The sequence below is a fragment of the Notamacropus eugenii genome, chromosome 3, assembly GCF_028372415.1.
Source record: "Notamacropus eugenii isolate mMacEug1 chromosome 3, mMacEug1.pri_v2, whole genome shotgun sequence".
Lineage (NCBI taxonomy): Eukaryota > Metazoa > Chordata > Mammalia > Diprotodontia > Macropodidae > Notamacropus > Notamacropus eugenii.
Genome location: NC_092874.1, coordinates 194,751,956 through 194,765,684, shown reverse-complemented (window position 1 = coordinate 194,765,684; position 13,729 = coordinate 194,751,956). Strand labels below are relative to the sequence as shown.

The window sequence follows — 13,729 nt, the reverse complement described above, 5'->3', positions numbered from 1 at the left end:
GTGCATATGGGAATGGTTTTTTTTGTTTTCTTATTTTGTATTTAAGTTTAAATACTTAGGTTTATATTTCTTTTCTTATTGCGTGTTTTAGTTTTTGTATTCAAATTTAAAATAAGTTTTAAAAAATTAAAAAGAAATATACTTTTGTGAAAGTTTGGGATGATTTGGAGCAGCTGAGTTAGAGATTGTGTTTTTGTTCTTTGCTGTTCTGCTCTCTCCTCATTGGCCAGTTTGAATAAGGTATGGTGGTGGTCATTGATTAAGCTGACTCTGAAACTGTACCCAGGTCTCATGAATGTAAATGCTCTTTTCATACTTCGGAAGACAGCTTTTTGGCCTAGGTCTGAAAGGCTCATTACTAGGAAGTTGGCTCACAGATGACTTGACTTTTCAGAAATATAGTATCCCCTGTGAAGCCTTTCCAGCCTACTAGACTTGTCCTCAGGTACCATATACACCACCATCCTTCTCAGACTTAGAAGTGACACCTCTAATTCCTATCCACATGATTGATATTTTTAACAGCTCTAGCATTTAGAAAGTTTTTCCTTATATTACTGGCAACATTGGGTCTGTCTGGAATGTAACCATCTCCCAGGTCCCCCAAAGAGTGGGCCTAACCTACACATGGAAAAGCAATGAGCAGCAACCTTGAATGCTTTACATTCATCCGAATTCTTTACAAAGGCTAAGAAACATACAGATACGTACCCAACTCCTAACACAAGGTTGGTGATGATACTGTTTATACTATTGCTACTTTTCATCTTTCAGAGGCTAGTGGCTACCCTTTACATAAAAAATCTGAGAAGTATTTATTTAAGGGAAAAGCACTTTCATCCATAATCACTGAGATAAGTAGTTAATGTTTCTTCCAGAAAAGACAAGGTAGACAATAAATGCACTGAATGTGGTGACTTTATTGATGGTACACAATACAGGACTCTAGGCTTCTCCCCCCTACTACAGGGGTGTATTGGGACAAGGATGTGAATGGGACATGGTATCCCCAGTACAGGAACATGTTAGGAATGTAGGCTCCCCAGTGATGGAATTCCTTTTTTGACTGGGGATGAAGATCCATGGCTTTCCACTTTACTCCTTGGAGGCCATGTGGACCATGAGGTCCACTACACGGTTGCTGTAACCATACTCATTGTCATACCTAGGAAGATAGACAAAGGACAGGTGAGAATTTCATTAGCTTAGGAGGAAGGCAGCTACCATGTTATATACTTATTCTGGTAAGCTCCTTAGACCCTTTCCTACATACAAACACAAAATTCACATTCACGGTGCCACATACCAAGAAATGAGCTTGACAAAGTGGTCATTGAGGGCTATACCAGCGCCAGCATCAAAGGTGGAAGAGTGGGTGTCGCTGTTAAAGTCACAGGACACAACCTTGCAAGAGGGAAGTTTATGTTAAATGAAGTTCCAATTTGTCAAATCTTTCTGATGATATTTTTCCCCTTGCATACCTGGTCCTCTGTGTAGCCCAAGATGCCCTTCAAGGGTCCCTCTGATGCCTGCTTCACCACTTTCTTGATATCATCATATTTGGCCTAGAAAAGAAAAGGAAGGATTTAAGTTTCTGTTAACTGCTGTTCTACTGTGTAGTCCATCAGGCAAGGAATTCCCAAACTCCCTTTGTCTAATGCTACACTTACAGGTTTCTCCAGGCGGCAGGTCAGATCCACAACAGATACATTGGGAGTAGGAACACGGAAGGCCATGCCTGTGAGCTTCCTGCAGAGAAGGATATGGTTAGTGTCATAGTAAAAATGTCTCACTTCTGTTGTTTTCTTTTCCATGACCTCTTCAGGGCAGAGAAAAACCAAGATTATCTTACCCATTCAGCTCAGGTATGACCTTGCCTACAGCCTTAGCAGCACCAGTGGAAGCAGGGATGATGTTTTGGGCAGCACCACGCCCATCACGCCACAGCTTACCAGAGGGGCCATCTACTGTCTTCTGGGTAGCAGTAATGGCATGGACTGTAGTCTGCAATAAGAGGAAAGGGTCAGGCCTGGCACAGCACAATGTATTCCTCTACTAGCAGCACAAGCTTTTCATTGCCAGGATCTTGAGGGTGATGTGACAGATACCCCCCCTCTCCCCCCAACACTGGTCCTTTGGTGCCATTAGGACAGGGGCCCAATTTTCACTACTCCATGTTCTATCCATACCATGAGTCCTTCCACAATGCCAAAGTGGTCATGAACGACCTTGGCCAATGGGGCCAAGCAGTTGGTAGTGCAGGAAGCATTACTGAGAAAGGAAAGAAGTCAGGGAAAGATGTTCCAGTCTAGACAATTTCCTTCTTTTTCCCTACTGTAATCACTAGTGTCCCTTCCTCCTCCCTTCTCTGAGCAAGGCCTGCTTCAATTCTTTCTTCACTTACAACCTTAGACCATTTAATCACCAGCCCTTCTCACCTGACAATCTTAAGGGACTTATCATATTTCTCATGGTTCACTCCCATCACGAACATTGGGGCATCAGCAGAAGGGGCAGAGATGATGACCCTCTTGGCTCCACCCTTCAAGTGAGCCTGAGCAGAGAAAAGAAGAAGCAAATTACAGAGCCTGAATTCACCCTTCCTGGTAGATGAACTCCCATGCCCATTTTCTAGGTAGATGATGTCCACTCTAATCTCCCAAAGAGAAACTCTTTACCTAAGGAAAGAAGGTGGCCTCTTCACCCACTACTCACCCCAGCCTTTTCCATGGTGGTAAAGACTCCAGTGGACTCTACAACATACTCGGCTCCAGCATCTCCCCATTTGATATGGGTGGGATCCCTCCTACAAGAGGATAAAGCAGTTGTGAACACCTCCTGCTCCCTGTGTATCTTCTCAAACCCCAATGTTTGTTCCCACCCTGCCCACCACACTCACTCCTGGAAGATGGTAATGGCTTTTCCATTGATCACCAGCTTCCCATTCTCAGCCTTGACAGTGCCCTTGAACTTGCCATGGGTCGAGTCATATTCAAACATATAAACCTAGAGAGGACAAGGGTGTGGGAAGCCTCATCAGACCCAGCAGAAACAGGTTCCTCCATCCCTTCCCAGGCTGCTCAGACCTTATTGCTCCCAGCCACTGAGGCACTATTTACCATGTAGTTGAGGTCAATGAAGGGGTCATTGATGGCCACAACATCTACGTGACCTGAGGTGAATGCAGCCCTAGTCACCAGGCGCCCAATACGGCCAAATCTGGCAAGAGAGCAGAAAACAAAGGTAGTGAGAGGAATAAACTGAGGAGCAAAGTTAAGAAAATGGGAGGTTCTATGCAAGTCTATCTAGGAAAATAGTTTTCCTAATAGGCAACAGTATAGCTAGCTTCAGAGCCAGGTAGAGCTGGGTTCACGTCCCACTGACACAGACTGGCATGAAAGCCTGGGCAAGTCTCAACCTCTCAGTGCACTAGAGATTGCAGAAAAGGTGCTAACCTGCACGGCAGAGGCTGTTCTCTACATCAGTGCTATCCTTTGTCCTACAGGGTTCCTCTACCTTTAACATATGTGGAAACACATACCTTGGACATGCCCATCAAGCAGGCTGGGTATAATCTGAGACCACAGAATAAAGGGTTCTTGCTGTATACCAAGGGATGCTGGATATAAAAGTTGCCCCTTCTCCCTATCCCTTGATAATCCACGATCTGTTAATCTCTTCCCAAACGAGAAAAGGTCACATCAAAACAGTCCATTTAATCTATTGCTCAGACATAGCTACAACATAGCACCTATCTTAGTATGTGCCAGGATCCCACCCCCAGTCAGCTTCTAGGCTTCCAGCCCTCAGAGGTAGAGGACTTTAGTCAGAATCCCAGAGCTCAAAGGGCAGGATTAAAGGTTAGAAATTAATCCATGAAAAGTTAAACTCCCTCCTTTCAAGAAGAGCAAAGACTTTTTTGTAATATCTGAAGTCCTCATTTCTTTCTCATCCACCTCGCCCAATTCCAGAATTTAACTGGATTACACTTTGCCAGTTAATGATCATTGGAGTGGGCCTTTCTTCCCTTCCCCAATATTAGAGGTTTTACAGTGTTCTATATAAGAGAAAGCAAAGCTAGGTTCCCTGGCTACAGAAAGGTCAGACAGTTATATTTAGCCTCAGGGTGGAGTAGGGGAGATCTGGTTTCTGGGGGCCAAAATGAAGAGGGGCAGGGTTCTCCTAGGGATCACAGATACCCAATCCTCAAAATGACCTTTACAAGGCTGGCCTTTTGGGCAAGATTAGCTCTGGGGATGGGGAAACCCAATAGATACACACATGCTGAGGGAAGAAAATGAATGGGACACTGTCATGTTAAGACAGTTTTACAGTGGAAATTTTCATTTCTAGACATCCATGACTCAGCATTATGTTAAAGCTACCACACCCACAAATCACTTTGGGAAGGGGTTCTCCTGAAGCACTAAAACATGGAAATTAGGGGAAAGGGGATGGGATTTTTACTATGCTGAGGAGGCTACCTTTTTCTTAAAATTTAAAATGAAAGTGGACTAGATGATTATATTATTTGAGGTCTCTTCCAGATCTAAAATCCTACAATTTGAGAGAGACCAGGATGAGGTGGAATGGGTTCCTGGGTTCTGAAAGCTCCAACTGAGATACAGATAGGGTTGAGAAGAGAGGAAGCTAATGAAAGAGCTAGCATCAGATAATAGACAGTGGAGGTGTCCTGGTGCCTCTTACCTGCCCTATTTCCTAGCAGGAAGTGTTTGTCCTCCCCCTGGGGTAGGCACTAAAGAGGGTGAGTCAAGGAAGGGAAGTGGAGGAGATGAGGATCTGAGGTTGCTCATTCATTTCCTTCCCTCTTACAACATGGCTATGCGGGTGACCCATGGAAGAAGGCGCCCTCTCTCTGATGTGAAGTGAGTTAGTCGGGGAAAGAAAGTGCTGAACAAGGGGGAGGGCAGGAGCCCTTACCCCAACCTCCCCCCATTCTTCACGTGGCCCTGGAGGGTGAGAAAGGGCAGAAGAGATCCAGGGGAGAGAATCCTGTGGAAGATTTTTGCACCCCATAGCAACAGCTGGGACAGCTGTATGGGGGTGGAGAGGGTGGTGGAGAGAGGATATGGTGGGGGGGTGGGGGGGGTGGGGGTGGGGAAGAGCCCAAGGACACAAGGCACCATTGAGTATAGGCAAAGCCCTGGCTGAGCTCAAGCCTCTGACCTTGGAGTCTCCTTGAAGGGTTTTACCTTTCCTCAGGGTGGGTCTCAGAGAAGAGATTAGAAAAAAATATCTATTATTTTAGCTGGATTCCCAATAAGAGGCTGGTGGGTTAGGCTGCATCAAGTCCCCTGGGGTCTCCCTCCCTCTGGGGACTGCCTAGATCCCACTCACCCGTTGATTCCGACCTTCACCATGTTGTTTCTGGGATGCGACTGAAGTAGCAGATCCTGGGGGCAGAAGACGGGGTTGAATCAGGGGCCTCTCTCCTCCCTTTTCTAGAGCCCTCCCCCCCACACCCAGTCCCAGTTCAACCCAAAGGTCTTCTCATTCTACCCCCTCCAAAAAAACCCCAAAACACTCTTGCTCCTTTCTAGGGAATAGCTCAGAAGTCACCATCTCCAACTCCCTTCCTTGCTCCATCCATTCATACATTCCAGGGATGTACAGAGAGGAGGGAGGGCTCCCAGAGTCCAGCCTCTGTTCCTTTTTTTTTTTTTTTTTTTGCTCAAGGCAATTGGGGTCAAATGACTTGCCCAGGGTCACATAGCTAGTAAGTGTCAAATGCCTTAGGTCCTTCTGACTCCAGGGCCAGTACTCTATCCTCTGTATTACCTAGCTGCTCCTCCAGCCTCCATCCCTCAGATGCCTCAGGTCCCAGTCCTTGGTCTAATCTCTCCTTCCCTCTGCTCCAGGCCCCTAGATCCATGAATCCACACCAACTCTTTGCCCCACCCCAGCCCTTCCTCTCTAATATACATCTTTCACTCCCACTTAAAGATCAAAGGGAGGGAAGGTGCACGAGGGTCCACATTCCGGATCTCCCTACTCTCTCTCTTACCCCACTCCCATCCCCATCCCCACCGTCCTTGTTTCCTCTGGAGAATTTACCTGGCACTGAGCTTGAGGGAAGAGCTGACAGCGAAAAGGGAGGAGTGAGCTGGGTTTTATAAGGGCCCAGACAACAACCCCTCCCCTTCTACTAGATCTCCAAGGTCAAAAATGGGGACAAATTGGCCACACACACAGGACACTCCAGTAGCCGTCTCCAGTTGCATGGGCTGTCTCCCAAGCCTGCAGTGCTTTCCCTTTTCACCTCCACCATGCACCTCTTGGAATTCCAGGGTTTTTTCCTACGTTCCCTTCAAGCCCCAGGTTCTTCTGCAGGAAGCCTTTCCTTGGTTCCCTGCTACCATGGCCTTTCCCACCACCAAGGTTATCTTGTATCTGTTTTGTATACACTCACTTCTCTGCACATTGTCTCTTTTGGTTTTAGAAACCAAGTCCCTGGAGGTCAGGAATAATTTCACTTTTGTCTGTATCCCTAGCTCCTAGCAGAAAGTAGGTGCTTGATATACCTGCATTCAAATCCCACCTTGATGCTTGTGACCTTGGGCATGTCAATTAAGTTCTTCAGGCCTCAGTTTCCTCATCTCAGGAAGACTCACCTTCTTGAGTTCAAATCTAGTTCAAAATTACTAGCTTGTGTAACCCTGGGCAAGTCATTTAGCCCTGTTTGCCTCAGTTTCCTCATCTGTAAAATGAGCTGGAGAAGGAAATGGCAAACCACTCCAGTATGTTTGCTAAGAAAACCCCAGGTCACAAAGAGTGACAAGACTGAAAAACATCTAAACAGCTAAACAAACTAAATAGGGCTATTCTACCTGCCCCACTTAGTATAGCTACTGTGAGGGAATTTCTTTTTAAAATTTTAAGGGCTATTTAGGAAACATGATTAAAGAAATCAGTGGGAAGCCAGAAAACTGAGGCTGCTGCCTGACTGGATGAGATTAAGACATGTGAAAAGAGATCAGGACTTGGGGAGCAGGGGAGAAGAAAGGAAACTGGGGAAGCCACATGCCCTGGTGGAAAGGACTTTGGATTTGGAATCAACGACGTGGGTTGTAGTCTTTGCTATGTGATGTTGCAAAGTGAATCTTCTCATCTGTAAAATGAAGGCTTGGTGGTAAATGATCTTGAAGGTTTTCTACAGTTCTGAGACCTATGGTTAATATAGAAGGCCAGTCTCATGTTGGGTATGTGGCCACACTATCTCCACTTTCCACTTTCTTTTGTCATGAATAGGAGGAAAGCTATATAGCTTACTGCTTTTCTCCCTCTGGAGACCTGAGAAGGTACCTCTTCTCCAGTCTTTACGGTAGTGATGTAGGAGCAGCTGAGGTAAGGCAGGGGTGGGGCTGCCAGTCCCCATTTCCCTCTTAGCTCAGGCCTTCTTCACGTGTCTTAATCTCTTCCAGTCTGGCAGCATTCCTATCACAAAGGCCTTCGGCCTCAGGGTCCAGCCTCTCCCGGACTAAAAGCTGGGAAAAGAGGGAGTCTCCTGCTAGCTGAAGGCCACTCAAATCTCCTTCAGGAACAGAAAAAGCAGCCTGGAAGGAGACTAGATAATGTAGGCAGATTAAATCTATCACAGCTAGAATTATCCAAATGACTTGGTTACTTGCTACTGTGGGGAGGGGAGGAGGAGAAGGGAGCAGTGAGATCTGCCCCCTCCTTCCCCACTGTTCTGGAGAGGGAGTATATCACCCTGGTTACAGCACGGATGAGGAAGAAGGGCACAGGAAGGAGATTTAAGGTTTTGAAACCTGGGAGGTGCCCAATCCTGGCTGCGAACACAGTGCTTCTTTCATGATGCTTCTTTCATCAGGGTATGAGGCCCTCCTGGGTTCTGTGTATCCTGGCAAGTGAGGGGGTAGTGGAAGTCTGGAAGTCTCCTTGGTCTAGTGGCACCAACTGTGGTCAGGGATTGGTTTCTGAGTGAAAAGGAGGGTGTCAGGCATACAGAAAGTGGGGTAGCTGCATCAGGAAAGAGTGAAGGGGACTGGTCATTTCATTTATTTCTCCAGGCCCCAGTTTCCCCATCCAAAGAAGGGAGAGATTGCATTAAAATCGAGTGACTAGGTGATCCCCTATAAGCTCAAAATTCTGATTCTAAACATGAAGTCTTCTCAGGAATGTGGCTAAGAATGGAATCCTCTTGTTGCACTGAAAAGATTAATAGAGATATGTGGACAGCAGGTTCATGGGTGGGGGGCATCCTGGGGGCTCTTTGCTGGCTCAGGGTAATCTGAGCTCAGCTCCTTGCCTCTCTCTCAAAAAAAACCCAGTGGCTAAACTTAGCTGAGTGATAACCTTTACTTTAAAGGTCAAGAAAGGGTGGTGCTAGTGTTTCTCACTGATTCTGCCTGTCACTGCGTATGTCCTGTCCCTTTCCAAAGACTGCTCCCATCCCCAGTATCTCCTGGGCCAGTCTGTATTCATGCTTGGCAATCAGTTCATGGGTTTAATGAGGCATCAGACAGAGAGGGGAGGGGGTGGGGTGCCTCTGTGCACAGAGGAGAGTGTCTGTTGCTTTTGGTCTTGTGGGAAAGTGGCAGAAACAAGCTCTAGGGAAGAGGAATACGTGAGCATATTCATGCAACCATGCGACTTATTGTGCAGGCAACAAATCCACAGTGCTTTCCTCACTTCTCTCCTCACAAATGCTAACCCTGAGGAGCCTCTGCCTCAGTATCCCTCTTTAAGTAACTGTTCTCAGTCCTTCACTCCCACCCCAATCTGAGCTCACAGCTGGGGGAGAATTGTCTACTGTTGTCTTGACAAGGCACAGTCATTCAAGGAATGTCTGTTTCATGCAGCTCAACTGTCACAAAGAACAAGCTTGGTGTAGGGGCCAGCAACTTCCTCCCTGTTTATTGGGTCCTTCTTTACCACCTTCAGATATGCCTGTGTCCCCTTCCCCCATCCTTAAAAAAACCTTCAATGGACTGGAGCTCAAGCTTCACCCTTCCCTCAAGCTGTCAACTCATCTTTCCTTCCGTAGCCAGCCAAAATCCGAGAAAATATCTATACACATTGCTCCACTTTTCTTACTCCTAAGCCCTTTGAAATCTCGTTTCTTACCTCATCACTGAGGCTGTTCTCTCCAGATCAAATCTGAGTCTTTTCTGTCAGATGCTGCTTGGTCTTCCTGTTGCATTTCCATCATTAACTCTCTTCTGGTTCTCCAGTTGTCTGAACCCTCCCTCCTCACCCTCTGTTGCTAGCTGGTCATCCATCCTGCCCAACTCCATTTCCTGTCCCTTGAGGCTTTGTTTTGGGCCCCATTTTCTTCTTGCCACCAGTTCTCAGGGATATCAGCTCTTATAGGTTTAACCAACACTTTACGCAAATGACTCACAGACCTCAATATCCAGTTCCAGTCATTCCCAAATCTCATTCCCACAACACCAATCACCAATGTCCAATAGGGCATTTTCAAACGGATTGTCCCTTAGACACCTCAAATTCAAGAGGCAAAGCAGAACTCATCTTTCTTCTCAGACCTACCAAAACCTTCCAAACTTGCTGTATTCTTCTAGCCTCCCTGTTTGCAACTCCATCTCACTGACTAGCCTCAGCTATCACCCCATAGCTCCCATCCACTTCCTTCTCTGCTCACATAGCCACCACCCCACTTCTGGCCTTCATCACCTACCACTTCCTGCACTTGCCCTGGCCCCTTAATTGGTCTCCCTGCTTCAAGCTCCCTACTCAGATCCATTGTCCACACTGCTGCCAAAGGGATCTTCCTGAAGCTGCTGAACTGACCATGTTCTCCTTTCCCAGACACCAGAATGAAATATAATTAAACATAATGTTTTTGGGTTAACTTTTAAGGTCACCAGCTATTTTTCCAGACATTTCTCTCTCCTCTCCCACTCTACTATCCACTCAAACTGCCTGTCTTTCTGCTCCTTATACAAGGCTCTCTATTTCCTGTCCCTCATACCTGGAATGTAGAGAATCCCACTATAACATCGAGGTAAAGGTTCAGCAGGGGGCCAAGTTTAAATCCAGCCTTAGACACTTTCACTAGCTGTGTGACTCTGGGCAAGTCACTTACCCCTGTCTGCCTCAGTTTCTTCACCTATCAAATGAGTTGGAGAAGGAAATGGAAAACCACTCCAGTATCATTGCCAAGAAAACCCCAAAGGGGATCACGAAGAGTCAGACACAACTGAACAACATGATGTTTATGCAATATTCTTCTAGAGCAACCCTTTCCTACTTAGTTTCAATTGCTAGGGCCCTCCCACTCTATTTTGTATGTATTCTGTATGCACTTCAATATGTACATCTTAAATAGGTCCATATTATCTCTCCTGAGAGGATATCAGTTTCTGGGGAGTAAGGAATAAATTCCCTCTGGATTTTGTGTGCTCAGGGCCTAGGAAGGTGCCTGATCTAACATGGACACCTAATACTTATTGACTACAGGTCATGGGCAGTGGTATAGCATGCAAATGGCATGAAATGCAGCTCCAGGGTTAATCTTTAATCCCCAAAGGTCATGAGTCATGCATTGGGGAGCTACAACTGGGACCCTCTGAAGAAGAACAGCCAAGGGCTGCTGCTGCACAAGAAACAAAAGATGGCTAGGTGCTGTGCACTGTGATCTTTCTACAGGAGACACAGCTTGGCTCCAGGGTCCCATACCTGAGAGGAAAACGGAGACAGAAGAGCCCTATCACTGTATCCCTACAGGTGAGGGCACACTCTTAGCAGAAGCTTTGCTCCCCTAAGGTAGTGGTGGGGAGGTGGAAAGGAGGACAACAGTGACTTCCCAGAGGACACCTGATGCTTATTTGAGATCTCAGTGAGTTGTGCCAGTACCATGGGGTGCTTGAATCCATTCTGGTTCTTAATGGATTATCCTCCACCTGTGGCTCCCAGAATCAAGATAGGGCTAAAGTTTCTAAAAGAAGGATCCTAACTTAGACCAAGGAAGGTGGTTAAGGGAAAATTCCTGGGAAGTACAATAATTTTTTTATTCATAAAAAAATAAGGGCACAGGGAAACATATTACATAGTAAGAAGAATGAAACATCTCAATTACTTCCACCAGGCCCCTTCTCCCTACATAACAAGGATGGGAGGAAGGTTGCCTTAAGGCCCTTTGGCTTTGGGTAGATGCTCGGCGGATAGGGGTTGTCTTCTTAGGGGTCTCATCATCTTCTGTCATCTCTGCTGAGCATTCTGAGGAAGACAGGTGTTGAAAGGGTAAGATAAAGTGAAGCATGAAAGAACAGGTCACCCAAAACACTGTCACATACAGAAGGAGTCCTGACTAGAATCCAGTTAGAAAAACCCATGTCCTCATCAGTAGCTTCTCATTTCTGCCATTGGTTCTTTTACACATTTTAACTTGTGCTGTCTTCTCTACCACTAATGTGTCTTCTGGTTGTTGGGTGGCATGGCCGATCAGCACCTTGATCAGTCTCAAACTCCTGTGTTCCATGCAGTCCTTGTGTGTGACAGGCCCGAAGCTTTTGTTCAAATTCATCTACCAGAGCCTGAAACAAAAGGGGAAGGAATCAAGAAAGAGTCTGAAAAGCTAGTTATTGCCATGCAGGACAAATATCCAAGTCTGGGAATAATGCAGGTCCTCACTAGCATTGCTCAGAGGGCAGAAGAGATCCAAGATACATTCATACATTAACTCAGGGCTCCTTAGAAGATGTAGCAAACAAATGGGCTATTCAATGAACTGATAAGAAACATCAGACAGGGCACAAAATAGAGGAAAATATGCTTGTAAATGGTTTTGTTACTGTGATGGAAGAATTCCAGACCAAAGTTTAGGTAAAGAAGGATTCCTGTGAATGGTAAGGTCCTTCAGATGCTCCTGTCTGCTGCCTCCAATAAGCTCTAAGCCACTGTTGAGCTTCCTGGAAGAGAATGTAAACATTCATAGGACTCTGGCCTGTCCATCCACACAGGAGACGGTATAGAAGGACAATTATCTGGGCCCAGAGTTGAAGACAAGGATGAGAGCAGTCTGCATTGCTTTGAGATGATTCTAAACCTCTTTTACTGAGTTAAAGGTTCCCTTGAAAACAAATGCCCATTTTGAATGCTAAAAGTGTTGCTACATGGCAGTGAGACTTAGAACACCACTGCCTCTATAGAGCTAACGATGAGTATGACAAAGAAGTCATTGGAGAGGACAAGGCGAGTATAAATGTAACCAAGAATAAACTGAGAACAGGACAAGAAAAGAGAGGTGCTATTACATGTCAAGTGAGGGATAAAGGGCCAGTATACTCCTCAGGTGGGTACCCTTGGGATGCTGAAGGCCAGGAAGACCTCCAGCAAACTGGGTGGACAGATACACTATGGCAAACTTTGGGGAAAATATATAGAAGAGGCATAGAGGATGGATGGGCAGGCATGGATTACAGTCTGCATCACTGGAGGGAACTCTTGCATTAATGAGGTCACATACTCCATGTTCAAGCCCAGATGAACCTTTATGCTGTTCCCTATATTAGACATTCCACCTCCATGTGCACAGCACTGAACTACCCCTTCTGTCTGGGATGCAATCCTTCTTGCCTTCCCAAGAGCTTTCTTTTCCCTACAGGCTCCACTCAAATCCTCCTCGCTTGGGATGGGGCATTCCCTGACACCACTTCCTCGGCCACGGTCAGTGTTCTGTCTCCTGCCAGAGGACCTTCCATTTATTATCTGCGTACAGGGGGGTCTCTCCAATAGAATGGAAGTTGCATGAGGGCAGAAGTTTCATTTTTGTCTTTGTTTCCCCAGTGCCTAATATGTAGTATTGAACACAGAAGGAAATTAAGAATTACTTTTTGTTACTTAATTACTCCATTCTGATTAGGAAGGAAAAGAGTAGCTGTGGCAAGGTCCTGGAGGAAGGAAAGTGAGATGAAGGGAAACTGCTATGATCAAAAGGAAGTAGACTAGGGACTACCAAGGCAGGGAGGTTTGGGGAAAAGAAGGAAAAGGCATCAGGATGCCCTCAGTCTTCTCACTGAAGTAAGAGGGTTAAACCAGAGATGGGAAACCTGTGGCTTCCAGGCCACATGTGGCCTTCTAGGTCCTTGGGTGCGGCCTTTCAACTGAGTCCAAGTTTACAGAACATTTCCTTTTATTAATGGGATTTGTTTTGTGAAGCCTGGATTCAAAGGACCACAGTTGAGGGCCTAGAGGGCCACATGTAACTTTGAGGCTGCAGGTTCCCCATCCCTGGGCCAAGATGTCTTTTGTTAGTAATAAAAGTTTAGTTCAAGGCTATAAGAGAAAAAAGTTAGATGAGTCACTCTGGAGAATGAGACAGGTAATAAATAAAAGTACAAAACAATGTAGTGGAAGAGTGCTCAGTGTGTGGGACATTCAAAGGAGTGGTCCAGGCAGAGTGCTATGAGATTGGAAGACAGAGGTCACTTTCAGGTGGGGAGAATGTAGATAAGGCACAAACTTTCATGGAGCAGGAAGCACATGACATAGAGAGACTTGAGTGGATGGAGTTTGGGGTGGGATAGGGAAATTAGAGTCCATTCTAGATATGAGAAATGGTGGGAAAAATGGTACAGGGGTACAACAGGTACTATGAATGAAGAGCAGTTTGGTTAGAGTACTAAGGTGGAGGAAGTTATTGGATAAATACTTTAAAGAGAGTTAGTTTAGGGCTGTGGATCATTTGAAAGCCAGTATTAAAGACTTTATACTTTACTTGCTA

General features: G+C 45.9%; 1 protein-coding gene across 3 annotated transcripts; it reads right to left on the bottom strand.

The window, feature by feature from the left end:
• Nucleotides 1-900: 900 nt before the first annotated feature.
• On the bottom strand, nt 901-6,349 carry LOC140533697 (glyceraldehyde-3-phosphate dehydrogenase-like). 3 transcript variants are annotated; one of them, XM_072653782.1, is made up of 12 exons: nt 6,076-6,349; nt 5,359-5,414; nt 3,120-3,219; nt 2,900-3,006; nt 2,716-2,806; nt 2,439-2,554; nt 2,190-2,271; nt 1,853-2,004; nt 1,671-1,749; nt 1,482-1,565; nt 1,307-1,404; nt 901-1,165 (listed from the first exon to the last, which is right to left on the bottom strand). In XM_072653782.1, exons 2-12 carry the CDS (start codon nt 5,379-5,381, stop codon nt 1,096-1,098), a joined length of 1,002 nt encoding a protein of 333 aa, XP_072509883.1. In that variant the 5' UTR covers nt 5,382-5,414; nt 6,076-6,349; the 3' UTR covers nt 901-1,095. The 3 variants fall into 3 exon arrangements, with proteins under 3 accessions (XP_072509883.1, XP_072509885.1, XP_072509884.1); XM_072653784.1 differs by having other exon boundaries at nt 6,026-6,077; XM_072653783.1 differs by lacking the exon at nt 6,076-6,349 and adding an exon at nt 5,800-5,899.
• Between the last annotated feature and the right edge of the window lie 7,380 nt (nt 6,350-13,729).

Bases quoted from the DNA above. Each gene is read 5' to 3' on its own strand.
- LOC140533697 (XM_072653782.1), bottom strand. From the start codon at position 5,381: ATGGTGAAGGTCGGAATCAACGG. The intron at 1,566-1,670 runs GTAAGTGTAGCA...TTTCTTTTCTAG, and splicing joins CCTGCCGCCTGGAGAAACCT to GCCAAATATGATGATATCAA. The intron at 1,166-1,306 runs GTATGTGGCACC...CTATCTTCCTAG, and splicing joins TTTGTCAAGCTCATTTCTTG to GTATGACAATGAGTATGGTT.